This window comes from Periophthalmus magnuspinnatus, chromosome 16 (assembly GCF_009829125.3).
Source record: "Periophthalmus magnuspinnatus isolate fPerMag1 chromosome 16, fPerMag1.2.pri, whole genome shotgun sequence".
Classification (NCBI taxonomy): Eukaryota; Metazoa; Chordata; class Actinopteri; order Gobiiformes; family Gobiidae; genus Periophthalmus; species Periophthalmus magnuspinnatus.
In genome coordinates, this window is record NC_047141.1 from 12,433,592 (window position 1) to 12,450,594 (window position 17,003).

At 37.6% G+C, this 17,003-nt stretch overlaps 1 protein-coding gene across 4 annotated transcripts; it reads right to left on the reverse strand.

Annotated features, from left to right (window-relative positions):
- Positions 1-602: 602 nt before the first annotated feature.
- LOC117384353 (protein NLRC3-like) lies at positions 603-13,267 on the reverse strand. 4 transcript variants are annotated; one of them, XM_033981654.2, is made up of 11 exons: positions 13,241-13,267; positions 11,996-12,106; positions 10,096-10,215; positions 9,279-9,395; positions 6,877-7,016; positions 4,437-6,180; positions 4,165-4,338; positions 3,767-3,940; positions 3,143-3,316; positions 1,582-1,755; positions 603-1,173 (listed from the first exon to the last, which is right to left on the reverse strand). In XM_033981654.2, exons 2-11 carry the CDS (start codon positions 12,097-12,099, stop codon positions 1,164-1,166), a joined length of 2,931 nt encoding a protein of 976 aa, XP_033837545.1. In that variant the 5' UTR covers positions 12,100-12,106; positions 13,241-13,267; the 3' UTR covers positions 603-1,163. The 4 variants fall into 4 exon arrangements, with proteins under 4 accessions (XP_033837545.1, XP_033837546.1, XP_055083817.1 ...); XM_033981655.2 differs by having other exon boundaries at positions 920-1,173; positions 9,279-9,386; XM_055227842.1 differs by lacking the exon at positions 9,279-9,395 and having other exon boundaries at positions 920-1,173.
- Between the last annotated feature and the right edge of the window lie 3,736 nt (positions 13,268-17,003).

Genomic DNA, 17,003 nt, shown 5'->3' on the forward strand with positions numbered 1-17,003 from the left:
ATTTGCTGGCCCAAAACGTGATACCGTGATAAATGATATTAAACTGTTCTCTATAGTCAAATTTGGATCCTTTTCTTTCTTTCTTTTTTTTTTTCTTTTTTTTTTTTTTTTACCTTATCCTGTTATAGTAGCTACAATATTGCATTCAATCTGAAGGTAAAAAGCACAAAGCAAAAATTATACAAAAAAAACAACAAAAAACTGAACACATGATAATTTAACATCCAATGTAAGGGTGTTTGGAGTTTAACGTACAAGAGCTCACAGTTCCTAGTGAAAATACCGGCCCAGAATGGCTGTCTGAAAAAGGTCAGATGTACAGTATCAAATATGATTTCACTTTAATTACAGCGCAAAGCAACTGGAGTGAAAATCCACTGTGGTCTCAGGCAGCACATGGAGATCTGCCTCTATGTAAGAACAGAAAGAATATAGTTATGAATTGTTGTGTCTTCCCCCAGTACAGATATATTGTAAAATAAATTCTCAGGGTCAAAATGAGACAGACTTTTGCTGTCTGTATCAAATTATGAAGGATTTTTATCAGAGTGCTGTTAGCATGCTATTTGTTGTTAGCATTACAGTGATGGTAAAACTGTTATAAGGCAAGGTAAGTTTATTTGTAAAGCACAATTTGTACACAGAGTAATCCAAAATGCTTTACAGTATAAGAAAAAATAAAAATCACAATACAACAAAGCCAAACATAAATAATCACCATAAAATTAACATTAAAAGAGAAAAATGCAGAATAAAAACTTTTCAGTCATATGCACAGCTAAACAGAACAGTATTGAGCCCGGATTTAAACATTGTCAAAGTAGAGGCCTGTCTCACATCTTCAGGAAAATTGTTCCAGGTTTTAGCTGCATAAAACTGAAACACTGATTCTCCATGTTTAGTCCTGACTCTGGGCACCAGCAGGAGGCCGGTCCCTGAAGTCCTCAGAGTGTGAGATGGTTCATATGGCACTAACATGTCGGAGATGTACTTTGGTACTAGGCCATGGAGAAATTCCCAGGTCACGTAGACCATCCAATGTATCCTGTTCCCTCCAATGGCCTTCTCCCGGTGGGATATGCCTAGAACTTTTTCAGGAGGCATCCAGAACAGTTTGGTCCAGTTTGAGGCTTTCTAACCACTCATCTCCTTTTGTCGAATAATTACCGCCAGCTAATGAGATAAACAAAACAAGTGTTAAAGAGCAGGTATATATATATATATATATATATATATATATATATATATATATATATATATATATATATATATATATATATATATATATATATATATATATATATATATATATATATATACACACACACACACACACACACACACACACACTTTTTATGAACACAATGGTTAATATTACATTGGTCAGTCTGCTACAGTTATATTTTTTTCTTTGGACAAATGAGATATCTGCTTTACTCTCCTTTGTCTAAAATCTCTCTGAGATTTACCAAATTATACATGTGACTTTACACAATGGGGATAGGCCCCTTGGTAACACTTTATACAGTGAGTTTGATAACATTATAATGAAGTCATTTTGTTTTAATTTCAAATGCTCACAGTAGTATGTCCAGTTGACAGTGAGGACTCTGCCTGAGCTCCAGAAGATCCTGGACGTCTGCCTCCTTCAGGTTGTTCCCCCACAGGATAAACTCCTTCAGGTACAACGGGTTGGACTTTAGAGCCGAGGCGAAGAGAGCACAGCTGGACTCTGGTAAACTGCAGTTATTCAGTCTGAAATACCATCAAGCCAGAAATTAGAAATATTTTTATTTATAATTAATTTGTTTATAAAGCATTTCATTGGCCGATAATCAGGAAATGCAATGTTAACATGTTAGTGGTTGTTAGCTTTACTGTCAGCAAAACTCCACTTCGGTCTCTGAAAGTTGTGCAAAGTGCTAATATATAGAGTGCCCTATGATAAAATGAATATTGAATAGTTGTATTCAATCTTTAAAAATGTTTTTATTATATTTTTAATAAACAGTTGTTATTTGGATCTTGCCCTAGGAGCAATCACCAGGGTCTAATTATGCCACACTCATTCACTATGTCAACACAATGATCAGAATTCCATAAAAAACACCTGTGTCCTGAACATTTCTCTACCGTATCACTTTTTGACAGTCTACACACAACACATACTGCAAACTGTGTGAAATATTTCCCTTGACTAAAGTCATTATGTCAACAACACTGGAAATAATCTCTACTCACAGTGAGGCCTTTGAGCCAGAAAACAATCAGTGGAGAGAGCGAGGGAGACAGTGGATGACTGAGAAAAAGGTTTTCCAAGAAAGAGAAGAGAGGAGGAAAGAGGAAGCTCTCGCCAGAGAGTTGGTCTAGAAAGGAACAGTGGAGGGTCAAACAACAGGCCTGGTGTGAGAGGGAAGGCTTAATGGAGAGACAGGAAGATCTGCTGAGGAAAGTCAGTTCTTTGGAGGAGTTACTTTCCAAAGCTCATAAACAGACTGACCCAGAGGAGAAAGTGAACCGATGACCCTTTAAAATAGAACACATACTAAATTCAATCTGGTTGTGATAAATGCCACGTTGAACCACACAAATGTCTTACCGTTGGCTTAGTTTGAAAGTTTGAAAGGAAGTACCACCCATGTTTCTAAAAGTGAAACCCATCCACCCACTACACTAAAGCATTTACATCAATGCCCTTGTCCATAATAAACTGTAAATACAGACTCATTCTATTTAATATTGTTAACCAATCTGATGATCAAATCTATCTGATGAAGGTAACTTTGGCCTGTAGTTTTGGAGACTTTTTAACCCCAAGACAACTAACTGTTATAAATAAGATAAATAACATGAGATAAGAGAACCTCTATGTGCCCCACAACAGGAAAATAAAGATGACTAACTATTGAAAAATATACATGGCACCAATTTGGCTTTTTGTTCATACAGTGCTGCTGGAAGTGGTGTTATACAGCAGCCATGTGACATTACTTTCATTACTACTTTCAGTAAGAGTGAAGTGGTTGTCGAGAATAAAAATGTATAAAAAGTCTGATCATTAGAATTGATTTGCTTAAATGTTTTGAGTTACCTGTGTGGATGCAATGGAACATTTCATGTGTCACAGGTGAATTCAACTCACTCCAGTGTCTCAAGTCTACAGTCTGGATTCTGCAGAAAACTGCACAGATGCTCCACTGCTGATGTCTTCATCTCAATAAACCCCAGGTCCAGTTTTTTTAAATGCAAAAGGTTGGACTTGAGGGCTGAGACCAAAGCCAAACAGCCTGACTCTGAAACAGCACATCGGTACAATCTGAACAGAAAAAAATGATGTATTAGCCAGTATGGAAGCACGGAGTGTTTGCAGTGTCTAGTAGAGTCACATTATTTATAGTATCTCCTTTGTAGAGGAAGAGGTCCCACAGTGTTTCACAGGCAGAACAGTGTGTATGTACACTAGCACTCAAGAGTTTGGACATGCCTTCTTTTTCTATATTTACTACTTTTATAGTAAATATTGAAAAAAAAAAAAACCCACACACACCTATATAGATCGATAGATCTATATATATCTATATCTATATCTATATCTATATCTATATCTATATCTATATCTATATCTATATATATATATATATATATATATATATATATATATATATATATATATATATATATATATATATATATATATATATATATATATATATATATATATATATATATATATATATATATAGACTATACAGTACCAGACACTCACATAAGGGTCTCCATCTGACAGTGTGGGCTCTGCAGGAAAGCACACAGGTGAGCAACAGTAGAGTCCTTCAGCACATTACCGCCCAGGGCTAGTTCTCTAAGGTGGGATGGGTTGGACTTCAGAGACAAGGCCAGAGAAGAACTACTGGATTCTGACAAAGAGCAAGTGTTTAATCTGAAATTAAAAAAACATAAACATATTTCTCATAACAGAAGTTCATTTTCATTCTCTCAGTGATGAGTACCTCTATGTGCTCATTCTATCATTTATGAAAGTTGTGCATATAAGAAACATTATCAATGGTGTCTTTTACACTTTTAAATCTAAACCTCTGAAATATATTGAATATGTTTCACCCCTTTGCAACAAATGGCTTTGCATACAGAAAGACAACTTACCTTAGAGTCTGAAGTTGACAGTGTGGACTCTGCAGTCCATCACATAAGACCTTCATTTCAGAATTCACCTCAGGGTTTAAACTTAGGTCTAGGAACACCAAGTGAGAAGGATTGGACTTCAGAGCTGATGCCACAACTTCAATGTGAATCTTTGAGAGTTTACAGTCAGAAAGTCTGTGAATGGAGATTTAGAGAAATGATTGTGCATGATGGTCAAAATGCTGTTGAGTGACAAAATAATGTATGATTACACACTTCCTAACAGGACTTACAGAGCCTTTCTGCAGTTCCTCACAGCTGGGAGCAGTCTCAGACGTCCTTCAGGTGAGGTGTTATACTTCTTTAGATCCAGCTCCTCCAGGACATCCTCAGACATCTGCATCATGTAGGCTAGCGCAGAACACTGGATCTCAGACAGCTTTCCTGACCTCTTCCCTGTCTTCAGGAGGTCCTGGATGTGCTGATGGACAGAGCGCTCATGTAACTCTGTCAGACAATGGAAAATGTTGATGCTTCTGTCCGGGGAGATGTCTCCAGCGTTCATTTCTTTCAGGTTGTTGATGACTTTTTGTCTCACCTCTGGGACAGTTTGTATGGGATCCAGCAGATTTTTCAAGAGCTCCTGGTTGGACTCCAGAACGAGACCATGAAGAAAACGCACAAACAGGTCCAGGTGGCCATTTGGACTTTCAAAAGCTTTTTTCAAAGCCACTTTGAGAAAGATGTCAATTGTTGAGTGATGTTTCCAGGACTTATAAAACCTTTTTATCTTTTTGTTAAAGCAGTAGTGCATGTAAACTGCAGCCAGGAACTCCTGGACACTTAGATGGACAAAACAGTAGATTGATTGTGGATTATTAAAAGTTACACTCTCTTGTTTGAATATCTCTGTACAAAGTCCCGAGTAGAGTGAGCCTTCAGTCAGATCCAGACCTACGTGAAGCAGGTCTTCTTGGTAGAACATGAAGTTCCCTTTCTGTAGATGATTGAAAGCAAGCTTCCCTAGCTTCAGAATGACATCCACATCAAGCGGTGTCAGGTCTACAACACTTGCCTCCTGCCTGTACTTCCTTTTCCTGAGAGTCTGCACAAGCAGGAAGTGTGCGTACATGTCAGTGAGGGTCTGGGGCAGGGCTCCTCTGTCCTCTGTCCTCAGCATGTACTCCAGGACTCTGGCTGTGATCCAGCAGAACACTGGTATCTGGCACATGATGTTCAGGCTCTTGCATTTGGTTATGTGGGTGAGGACTCTGGAGCACAACTCCTCATCCATGAACCTCTTCCTAAAATACTCCTGCTTCTGTTTGCCTGTAACAAAGCCTCTAACTTCAGTAAATCGATCCACAAATTCCACAGATATCTGATTGGCTGCTGCTGGTCTAGATGTGATCCATATAAGGGCAGAAGGAAGCAACATACCTTTGATAAGGTTCACCAGCAGCACCCCAACTTTTGCTCTCTGTGTTACCTCGGTAATGCCTTTACATTTGTGGAAGGGAAGAGTTTGCCTGCTCTCATCAAGGCCATCAAAGATGAACAGGACTCTCCTCTGAGCCAGTGTTTCAGCTGTGATCTCATTTAGTGAGACATGCGACATTTGTATGAGTGTCAGCAGGCTGTAACAGCCCTGTCTGACTAGATTGAGTTCTCTGAAGGACAAAGGTACCACCAGATCCACATCATGATTCTCTAAATTCTGAGCCCAGTCCAGAGTGAACTTCTGGACAGAAAAGGTTTTTCCTACTCCAGCCACACCATAGGTCAGTACCACCCTGGTGGGTCTGGGGTCAGATGGTAATGGTTTAAAAATGTCATGAATCCTGATAGCAGCAGAAGGGACAATATTTTTGGAAAGAGTCTCCAGCTGTTTCTCTTCATGTTGAGTACTGACTGACTCATTGTGGCCTTCTGTGATGAACAGTTCAGTGTAGATCTTATTCAGAAAAGTTTTACTTTCCGTATTTGTTCCTTCATGTACGCGTTCATATCTCAGCATCAGATATCTTTTATGGCCACCTGTAACAAGAAAGGATTACTGAATAGAAAAGCATGAAAGCTGCTGTGGTTTTTGAGTACCCACACACTGCATTACATGTTACTACATATTAAGTACAGAGTCAGGGTACAACTCACACCACTGCTACCATCTTGAAAGATGCAAATGTATTTCTCATCTCCAGTCCTTTGAACTGTACTGTATGTAATCTCTAAAGCTATAAGCTAAGTGTTAAGCTCCTCTCGTGAGACTGAGCCCCTCAGTCTGATACAGTGACCACATTGCTGCAAATGCTGTACAAATGTGGCTGTCAATCTCATACTCCATCCTTCCCTTACTTGAAGACCACAAGACTGACCGATAGTCCTCCTCCATGGCCTCTCTGAGCTCCTGGGCTTTAACCTTTGTGACCTCTGGCCTTGTGACCCTTGTGCTTATGGACAAATCCAAAACTTGTATGATCAAGTACTGCAATGTATTACTTTGATTTTTCACCAATGAGAGAGAATTATATTGGAATACAGTTGCTCAAAATGTGTATTCTAAATATGTAATTTGTGTGTATTTTTGTGTGTTCAGTCACTTCCCCACACTAGAGGTAAATATTGGTTGCAAAATGTCCTTGTGTCTGGGCTGCACATTTTTTGTCACTCCCATCTTAAAATGGCAGATTATCATCGAGCAGAGATTTAATTTCTACCTTTTTGATGACTTACTTTGTAGCGATGAACTGGACTGGTCCATGTTTTCAGAGTAACACAGTTGACAGTAGAGCCCTCTGCTGGTAATGACTGGATCACACAGTGTTCTCACACAAACACAGCAAAACGAACTTGAGGCTGCACCAGGACTGTGTCTATGGACATCAACACACTCGTGATTATGTACTCTTACTGTGATCACTGAAGAAAGAAGAAGTAACTACTCAAACTATTCCATTTGGACTCACAAGGAGTACAGGCATGAGTCATGAGGAAAGAACAGTGGGTTTTGTGACTATTAAGTTGTGTTTTGACCAGGGCTGAATGATTTGGGAAAAAATATCTTAGTGGGATTTTTTAAATAAGCATTGTAATTGTGATTTGTGATTTATATTGTAATATTGGGATTCCGTTAAAAATTCACAACTGAAACACACCCAGAAGAATTGTAAAAAGACTTAAAAACTAATGCAAGAGCCACATTTCAGAACATTTAAACCACAGGAGTCCAATTTGATTGTGATTAATCACACAGCCCTAGTTTTTACAGTTTTTTTACTAAAAGGCAGTACTTTTATGTTAGACAAAAGAACAGTATTGGAATCCAAGGCTTTTACAATCTGTTTTTGGTCTCGTGCTAAGCTGAAATCTCTTTCTGGATATTGACATGAGTTGATGATAGAGTGAGCTCATAACTGGTTTAGTAAACAAAACAAACGTGTAGGCTCAACCCCAAACTTAAAACCTTACTTGACCAGCTAAAACCACACTCTTAGACAAAACTAAGCATAGATATGTGGGTCTGGAACCGTATCCTGTCTCCGCGACATCAGGCGTGATTGACAGGCGGATTAACCAATCAGAGACACATGGTCAGTTTGGGTCAAAACCACAGACTGTAAATATAAATACAGTCCAGAAGTCCCCTCCTGCTAGACATCGACTTACACCTTGTACATAATAATCTGCACTATTATTTATTTGATTTTTTTTATATATATATGCTCTCTTTATTTTATTATTTATCTATTTTATTCATAGTTTTCTCTATACTTTGGCACCCAGTGTGGTCAGCAAAGTAAGAATTTCATAGTATAGGGAAACGTGTTTTTTCTGTATTTTTATTTCTCTATTCTGTCCATAAATCAAGATATGAATATTAATATCAAACAAATCAGGTGCCTTCTTTGGTTGCAAATTAGCCCCTATAACCGCTAGCCTCGATGAGCTTCATTTGACTGGAGCCGGACCCTATAGTTGACGTCTCACTCCCTTAGTCTACTTCTTTATGCAGTCTCTTGTCAAAACAAACATGGTCGTTTACAACTAAAACAGGGGGGAATAATACAGAGGACTGAGAAACAGCAGATTTGCAGACTAAACAATTAAAGCTGAAACTCTTAATTATCTGATGTAATGAGGTTGTGAATGATATGAGTATTTTTCAGAGGAGATGACTTCCGCATTTGAGGTACATGTGCTACAAATTAGTGACTGTGGTTGGACCGTCCCAGGTTAGGACACTTGTTTCACAGTCTGGTCCGATTCCAGGCCCTTCTGCATTTGAACAGAATGTTAGAAGGACTGGCTGGATAATCGATAATATAAAACCTAGAAGTGCTGCATAACAAAAAGGAAGTGAAATTTTTCCCTACATTTTTTACACTTTGAAATTTGACTGCTGTATTTGAGGATTGGAATATTTCTACTGAATATTTCATGGTACTAGGCTATACAGTATTACACCTTAATAATGGATTCTTATGAGCTTTATGCCATGTTCAAATGTAGTGTCCTCCTCAAAAATATATCTGGAGTTGTGGTTTGTTTCATTCACACATGTTTGCATAACCTTTTATTATTACTTTATCTACATCTCCAAAGCTCAAAACGCTCTGTTCCACCTTGTGATGTCATGAAGCGGTAGTTAACATCTACTTTTACTTTTAGTTCAGTAGAGACTGGCAATTCCAGGCCTAAAACTATCCAAATGATTCTAGTGAAGGTGTGTGGAGTTTAAAAACACAGTGGAGCACTTCCTGTATCACCACATGATGACATCACAAGGTGGAACAAAGTCTTAAATTCTCAAACTGCCTAAATCTGCAGGGTTTGTGTGTTAAACATGTGTGAATGAAACAAAGCACAACTTCAGGTATGCTTTTGATGAGGAAACAACATTATAACATTGATAAAAATAAAAATAAAAATAAAAATAAAAATAAAAATAAAAATAAAAATAAAAATAAAAATAAAAATAAAAATAAAAATAAAAATAAAAATAAAAATAAAAATAATTAAATAAAAATAGCATAAAAGATTTTTTTTTAAATTATTATTATTTTGAAATTTTTAACACTGAAAATGTATACTTAAAAATTCACCAATTTAAATATGTTAATGATTGGATGACTTACAGTGGATCTTGTACTGGCTCAGAGGAGAATTCTGGGGGCAGGTAAATGGAGCCGTCACTCTTCAGAGACATGTGGCTGGGGACTGTAGACTCTTCTCTCTGTGTGAGACTCTCCTCTCTGAAACAACAGCATTTATTCTACTTATTGTAGTAATGATGCTGTAAGATTCATGTCCAGTGCGGTGGTGATAAGGTTATAGAGTTGTTTTTATAAAGTTGTTTTTTTAAAAGCCAGAAAAGACAATGGCAGGATATGAGATCGCAGGCGTTCCCTGGGATAGTAGAGGCAAAAAAGCTGACAGTTTGAATTTTACTTCTATGGGGTATTAACTGGTAACACATAACATTTAGATCACCGTGTTAGCTTTGATTCTTTTGAAAATGCTGTATTGATTGAAAACAACATATTAACATGTTTTATAAGTTTCACGTTCGTTTTTTGAAATCTGACTCTTCTCTCCTTTTGCTCTCCGTGTTAAATCGCTCCCCCTTCAGAGCACAAACACAATTAGCGTACATCCCGCTAATGAAACTACTGCACATCGCATCAGGTTTGTCAAGTAGCTGTGTACAGTTTTGTATCGTGTTTTTGTGTATTTATGGAGTATTGTTGTGTGGGAGCATGGGTGACGTAGGGTTGTGGGCGGAGCCTTGCACAGAATCTTACAGCTAACAGTAAGGAGAGTTCAAACAGGGCCCGGGAGAGATCACTAAATTACTGAAACATGCGTGGATGACATCTAAACCCTCTTCATGCATGTTTTTGATGAGGGAACGACGTTATAACATGGCAGAAAGCTAAAAAAAACAAAACTTACAGTGGTTCTTGTACTGGCTCAGGGGAGAACTCTGGGGGCAGGTAAATGGAGCTGTCACTCTTCAGGGACAAAGGGTTGGGCATTGCAGCAGACTCTAATCTCTGTGTGAGACTCTCCTCTCTGAAACAACAGCATTTATTCTACTTTGCTTTGGTGGGACAGCACCTGTGGTAAATATTTGTCATGGTTATACATCGGTTAAGTGGCACTTTGTGGAAAAATAAGTTCAGCAGAAAAGAACAAAAATACAGGAAGTAGTGCTGACTTCTAAATGGAACATCTACCCAAGTCATAAATGCAGAAATTCCATCCAAAACACAATTACACAATGCTTGTTCTGACAGTTTAAACACTCATTTAACAAAACAAAGGTGTTGTGATTCATTTTTATCTGGTCTAGCCATAGATATTGTGTAATTTAGGCAAGTTTTAGCACATCATGATTTCTAGATATCAGTTATGGAATTAGCACTTCGTACGTCACCTCCTGTTTCACATCTGCTCCCCTTGTCCAACCCAAACACTGTATATATAAATGGACATAGCTAAAGTGCTAGCTGCCATGCTCCCAATTTGAACTGATCATGAGCGCATTTTTAGTTGTATCAACTCTGGCTCCAATTCATTTTACATTAGAAAATCTTGGCCCTTGTCTCTGTAACTGCTGCTGTCAGGCTCATCATTTTGGTTTTAAATGTTCGCATTAACGCACTCTACGTGATCCTGTTTTTTTTTTATTTCGCTATTGTGTTCAGAACTCAACATATGAACATTAATAAGAGACAAATCAGCTGCCTTCTTCCCCAGAGGTTGCTCTCACTAGTGTTAGCAACAGGTTTGATTGACAGCGTTGCTAAGCGCCCTCTCCCTGCTAAACCAGCAGTGCAGGCAGGAAGGAGTGTTACCTTCAACATCTTTGCTCTGGATTGGCTCTTTGGTTGCTATGATACTTGTGGTCAGAATTCCAAATGTGAAACTCTGCTCCAAATTTGCCCCCATAACCTCTAACCTCGATGAGCTTCCTTTGACTGGAGCTGGAGCTATGGGTGATGTCACACTCACTTAGTCCACTTCTTTATATAGTCTATGGTCCAACCAGGAAGTAAAATGATAAAGTTCACCAAAATGAAAGCAAAAAACTATGCATGAAATAAACTTTAAAACCATCTGAGTGAACACGGGCTGAGGCTCAAGGAGAATACACTGAGCAACTTCACAGCTTAAACAGCATATAACAAGCTTTCATATATATATATTTTTAGGTTAATTATCACTTGGTTTGGTGGCGTAGGACCTGTGGTAAAGATTTACCATCATTTTACAATAGTCTGGTTGCAATTGTGGGGAAAAAAACGAGAATGAAAGTACAAAAATATAGGAAGTAGTGGTGAGTTCTAAAACTGAGTACCTCCAACTATACTACAGCCGTGTCCCATATGACATCAAAACAAAAATCCATCCATAATGCAAGAGAAATTTACACGCAAGGAAGATACTTTTCTGGCAGTTTAAACATTCCCTGTGTTAAATGAAAGGTGCTGTCAATTATTTGTATTACTTAAATCATAACTGTTGTGTGATTTAGATGACAAGTTAGAAGTTTGACCCTTGTTAACATATGGTTGCTGGGTAACAGTTATGTAATCACCTCTACATGTGACACATCCTCTGTCCGTGTCCAACCAGGAAGTGAAATAACAAACATCCAAATTGTGAAACTACTGAAAACAGGCACAATTTGTAACAATATCTTAAATATAATTAGGTTAACTATGTTTTAGTGAAAGAGGTAGTTTAATTTGTCATATGCACTTTAAACAGACAGGACTTAAGCTTTGAATTTGAATGACATCTCTGTAGCTGGGGGCGACTACACGTCAAACACACTGATGGTACTTACAGTTTGTGAGAGGGTCCGGGGTCGTGGCGGTTGAGGGGAACTACTTTCGCTCCATTATCTCTAAAAACCTGCTCCACGTGTGCATCTGCGTCGGCGCTCTGCATTGTGACTCTGAGAGAATATATCAGTTAGACAGCACGAGACAGCCAGGACAGGAAGTGCACAGGAAAGAAGGAAAACTACTAATAGCACTACTACTACTAAATCCAAATTGTATCAGAAGGCATCACTTTTTGCCAGTACATATTTTCCCTCACAGCTCTACAAGAAGATTCTAGGCAAGGCAAGTTTATTTATAAAGCACAAAGTAATTCAAAGTGCTTTACGGAATAAGAAAGACATTAAAATCACAATACAAACAAATAAAAACATAAATAATCATCATAAATTATGTGTTTGAGTCTGTGTTACCTGTTTCTTGTGCCAGCTGCTTGCCCAGTCCTGCTGAAAGGATATCCTAAATTTCCCTACTGACTACATTGTACTTTGCCATGAAATATTTAAAAGATAAAGCAATATTTTATCTATTTTATCTAAAAACCTTTTATCTTTTATCTTTAGAGTTTAAAAACATGCTGCTTTTAATCTTTAATTATTATGAGTGTTGATTTTAAATGTTTGTATATTTGTATTTTTTTAAATTGTTCTTCTATGTAAAGTGTCTTTGAGTATCTTGAAATATAAATAAAATGTATTATTATTATTATTAACATGTACAAAAAGAAGGAGGCGTAGATAAGCAACACACTCAGGAATGTCCCAGCTGCAGGACAGGAGCCCGATTGTCCCATTGATTACATTGTACTTAAAGTATCTAGCAGTACCATATTCTCTAGACTCAAGACTTCACTGTATTACAACAAAAAATCTGCATGTTAACTGTGTTCTTTTTAGCTGCCCCTGTCTGTATTAAACATTATTGCCCTATAGAATATTGTGATGTTATCTGAGTTACAGCAATAGGCTAATACTTTGGAAAAAATACAATATTATATCATTAAATAATAAGTTAATAAGTGCTTGAGTAGTCATTCTCTTGATCTGAGCACATTTTGACTGTCATAAGATTGGCATTAACTGAAATAAAAAGGTGGAATGTCTTGTTTTACTTAAAATAAGAGGAGACAAATGCTCAAGTTAAGATCACTACTACTTGATTTCAGCACTTATTAACTCATTTGTATTGTATTTTCAGAGTAAAGACATGTCTAAAAACTTAAAAGACACATGGAACAGCTCACATACCTCTGGCTGACTAAAACGGTGAATGACTGGTAGCTTGTTATACTTTCAGTTTCAGGTATTTTATGCTCACCTCGTTCACTTACAAGAAGTCATGTGATTGGTTGTTGCGTTTATCAGACAGAGCAGTTGTGCATATGTCCAAAGTGAATGAGACTGGTCATGTAACATTGTCAAGAACATTTTACTGACTGTGGGAACAAAAGGCTGCACAAATAAGTATACTATAGATGTTTTAAGGCTTTCTTTGTTGTAAGAATGTCGTAAATTATATGTCTTTGTGAAGGGAAAAAACAACTGCATAATCAACATTTATATTTCTTTGTGACGCTTTTCAGTGGTTCAAGTATCTGAGTATTTGTACTTCACTTAAACGACCCATATTATGCTATTTTCTGATCCATGTTATGATGATGTTTCCTCATGAAAAACATACCTGGAGTTGTGTTTTGTTTCATTCACACATGTTTAACACACAAACCCTGCATGTTTAGGCTGAGTTCTTCCCTCAGACAGGCAAATACTGGTCCACTTTGTGATGTCATGGGGTAATACAGGAAGTGCTCCACTGTGTTTTTAAACTCCATGCACCTTCACTAGAATCATTTGGATGATTTCACCCTTAGAATTGCCAATTTCTACTGAACACAAGGTAGATGTTAACTTGAAAACTGCCATTGTATGACATCACAAGGTGGGACAGAGCATTTTGAGCTTTGGAGATGTAGACAGACTACTAATAAAGGGTTAGTCGAACATGTGTGAATGAAAGACAACAAGTGTGTTTTTGATGAACATTATAACAAGGCTTAAAAGAATCCATTTTGCATTTTAATGTTACTACATCTGAGCAGGTATCTGTACTTTGTGCTCCACTACATTTTGAAACTGGACTAAAAAACACAAAGTATCCCACTTTTCTTTATGGTTTGCGACAACGTAGGAGTTATTTTTGATCCTGTTTATGATGATATTCTGCTTGAGGGGTTTAAGTTTAAATTTGTGCCTTAAGCAAACCAAATATCTAAATAAAAAACTACTAGAAAATATAATGTAATACACAGAGGTGGGTAGTACTAATTTACATGAGTAACTTTTGTCACGGCCCCCATCCTTAGATGCATTGCCGTGTGTTATTCTATTATTTAGTGCAGGGGGAGTTGGGTAGTGCACTTCTGGTACAAAGGACCTAACGCACTGCGCCTTTAAAAGCTCGTGCACGCTCGAAGCTTGTGCTGGCTCATCCTGCTCCCAGCCTGTCACTCTTTGTTACTCTTGAATAATACTTTTTGAGTAGTAATTTTCCTAAAATTCTTTTTTACTCTTACTTGGCTAATTTCTTGGATCACTACTTTGTACCTCGTGAGTAATAAAGTACAATTTTTAGCTACTCTACTCTGCTGTGGTGATACATTAATGCATTAATCGCTCCGGTGAAACAAAAATCAGCACAAATTGTTTTCATAATCTATGTGAAAAACTTTTACTTTTTCACCCAGAAGTATATTTTTAACTCAAGTATTTTTTGGCTCCTGTATCTGTACTTTTACTTAAGTAACAAAATGGAGTACTTGTTCCACCACTGAAGCTTCTCTGGTTCGGTCGCCTCACAGCCCCCAAGTCTGGAGTTCAAACCTGGATCCTTTGGTGTGACCTGGATTTACAGTACGAGCTCTTTTTATGTACTGCTTCCACAGACACGGCCTCCTGCTGAACATCACAAAACACGGAAACTCCATTGTACAAAAGTATTTTAGTATATAACTCCAAAAGCAATGCTATTTTCAAGTGGCCATATGATGGTTACTGTGTTTACTGTAGTGTGTTTCTGGCTCTAACTTTGTCACCAAGTTCAAGTTTACTACTACAATGTTTTTATGAATGGACTGTCATAACCGTAGCTGAGGGGAAGGTTGGAGGTTTGGTCACAGGCACTTTTTTTTGTCCAGTTGCTCGTCTCCATGTTGTTGTTGTCATTACTTTGCCTGGAATGTTCCACAGTATGGCATGAAATTTATCATTCTTACATTTATTTAATTACAGATGTTTGTATTTCTAAAAAATATACCCTTGAAAAACATGCGTTGTTAATGTGAGCTTGGTCACCTCTGCTCAGATCTGACCTGTAACTTGGCCTGGTGGCATCACTTGCTTATCTCCATGGAGCTTGATGAGTTGTACACTGCCATACTGTGGAACATTGTAGACAAATCAAGTACATTCTTATCAAAAGTTACACAGTGAATCTTTAAAGGGCCCATATTACCTATTTTCTCTTTTTGTTTCATTTGCACATGTTTAACACACAAATCCTGCATATTTAGGCTGAGTTCTTCTTTGAAATTGAAAACACTCTGTTCCACTTTATGATGTCATGTGGTAATACAGGAAGTGCTCCAGTGTGTTTTTAAACTCCACACACCTTCACTAGAATCATTTGGATAATTTTAGTCCTGGAATTGCCAATCTCTACTGAACTAAAGGTAAAAGGAGCTGTTAACTTTAGTAAAAGAAAAATAAATATACAACCTGTCGACTGGCCAAAAAGTTGTAGGAGTGAAGACATTTTTGTTGGTCATCCAAGCCACTTCTTCAGTTCGGGTTAGATTGCGGGTTGACACTATCTTATATCTATCTGAAGGGAGGAGCTAACTATACTGTCTGTTTGTACTACAAACACTTTAAGACAGAAACTGGTTCATCCAAAGGACAAAACCCTGAGCCACAAAGTAATGTGGTCTATTCCATTCAGTCTAGTGAAGAGTGCAGTGAGCGTTACATTGGAGAAATTAAACAGCCACTCCATAAGAGAGAGCACCTCAGGACCTTGATGTGCTGAACATCTCCATCTCAAAGCCAATAACCACTCCTTTGAAGATAGTGAGGTTCAGATCTTAGCCAAAGAAAAGAAATGGTTTGAGAGAGGAGTTAAAGAAGCTATTTTTGTTAGGAAAGACAATCCTTCTTTGAACAGGAATGAGGGCCTTAGGCATCATCTACCTCCTCGTTATATCTCCATTCTTAGATCCAAAACAAAGAAAACAATAGAGCTAGCCAGGATGCTAAAAGGTTAAATCACTCATTAGGAGCCTGGATGATGATGCTAAGTATGTCTCAGGCACAGTGTACACACTAGCTCAGTAGACCTTCATACAGAAGCTGTAAACAACAGGTGTGTTAGTTAAAGTGTAGTTAGCTCCTCCCTTTAGAGGAGTAACTCCACTCCACTGTAAATCTGATCAGAACTGATGAAGCTGCTTGGATGAGCAGCGAAATGTCTTCACTCCTACAACTTTTTGTCCAGATTTCATAATTTTCTTTTACTATGAATCAGAGCTGGACAACTGAGGGATTACACAGATAGTTGTTGACTTGAAAACTACAGCTTCTTGACATCACAAGGTGGAACAGAGCATTTTGAGATTTGGAGATGTAGACAGACTAATAATAAAGTCTAACTAAAACATCTCCAGGCCCGTTTTTGAGGAGGTAACAACATTATAACAAGGCTTAAAGCTCAATTTTGTATATAGAACCTTTAACCATCATCCATATATATTATTTTCTGTGCTGTTCATTTGAGGTGAAATTCTTTTTAAAAAATTACAAAAACTTTTGTCTTGCAGTGTCAGGCCTGCACTCAGCACTCCCTCCATCACACAGTATATATATATATATATATATATATATATGCTTACATACACAAAGATGATAGGGATCAATACTGGCTGCTGACCGAGCCCAGCACCAGCCAAATTCTGCATTC

What these genes read in the sequence shown, in the direction of transcription:
- LOC117384353 (XM_033981654.2), bottom strand. Translation starts at nt 12,099, where the DNA reads ATGCAGAGCGCCGACGCAGATGCACACGTGGAGCAGGTTTTTAGAGAT. An exon ending in GAGCCAGTACAAGAACCACT is followed by an intron (nt 9,396 to 10,095) that starts GTAAGTTTTGTT and finishes CTGTTGTTTCAG; the next exon opens with AGAGGAGAGTCTCACACAGA. An exon ending in TGTCAGATGGAGACCCTTAT is followed by an intron (nt 3,317 to 3,766) that starts GTGAGTGTCTGG and finishes TTTTCTGTTCAG; the next exon opens with ATTGTACCGATGTGCTGTTT.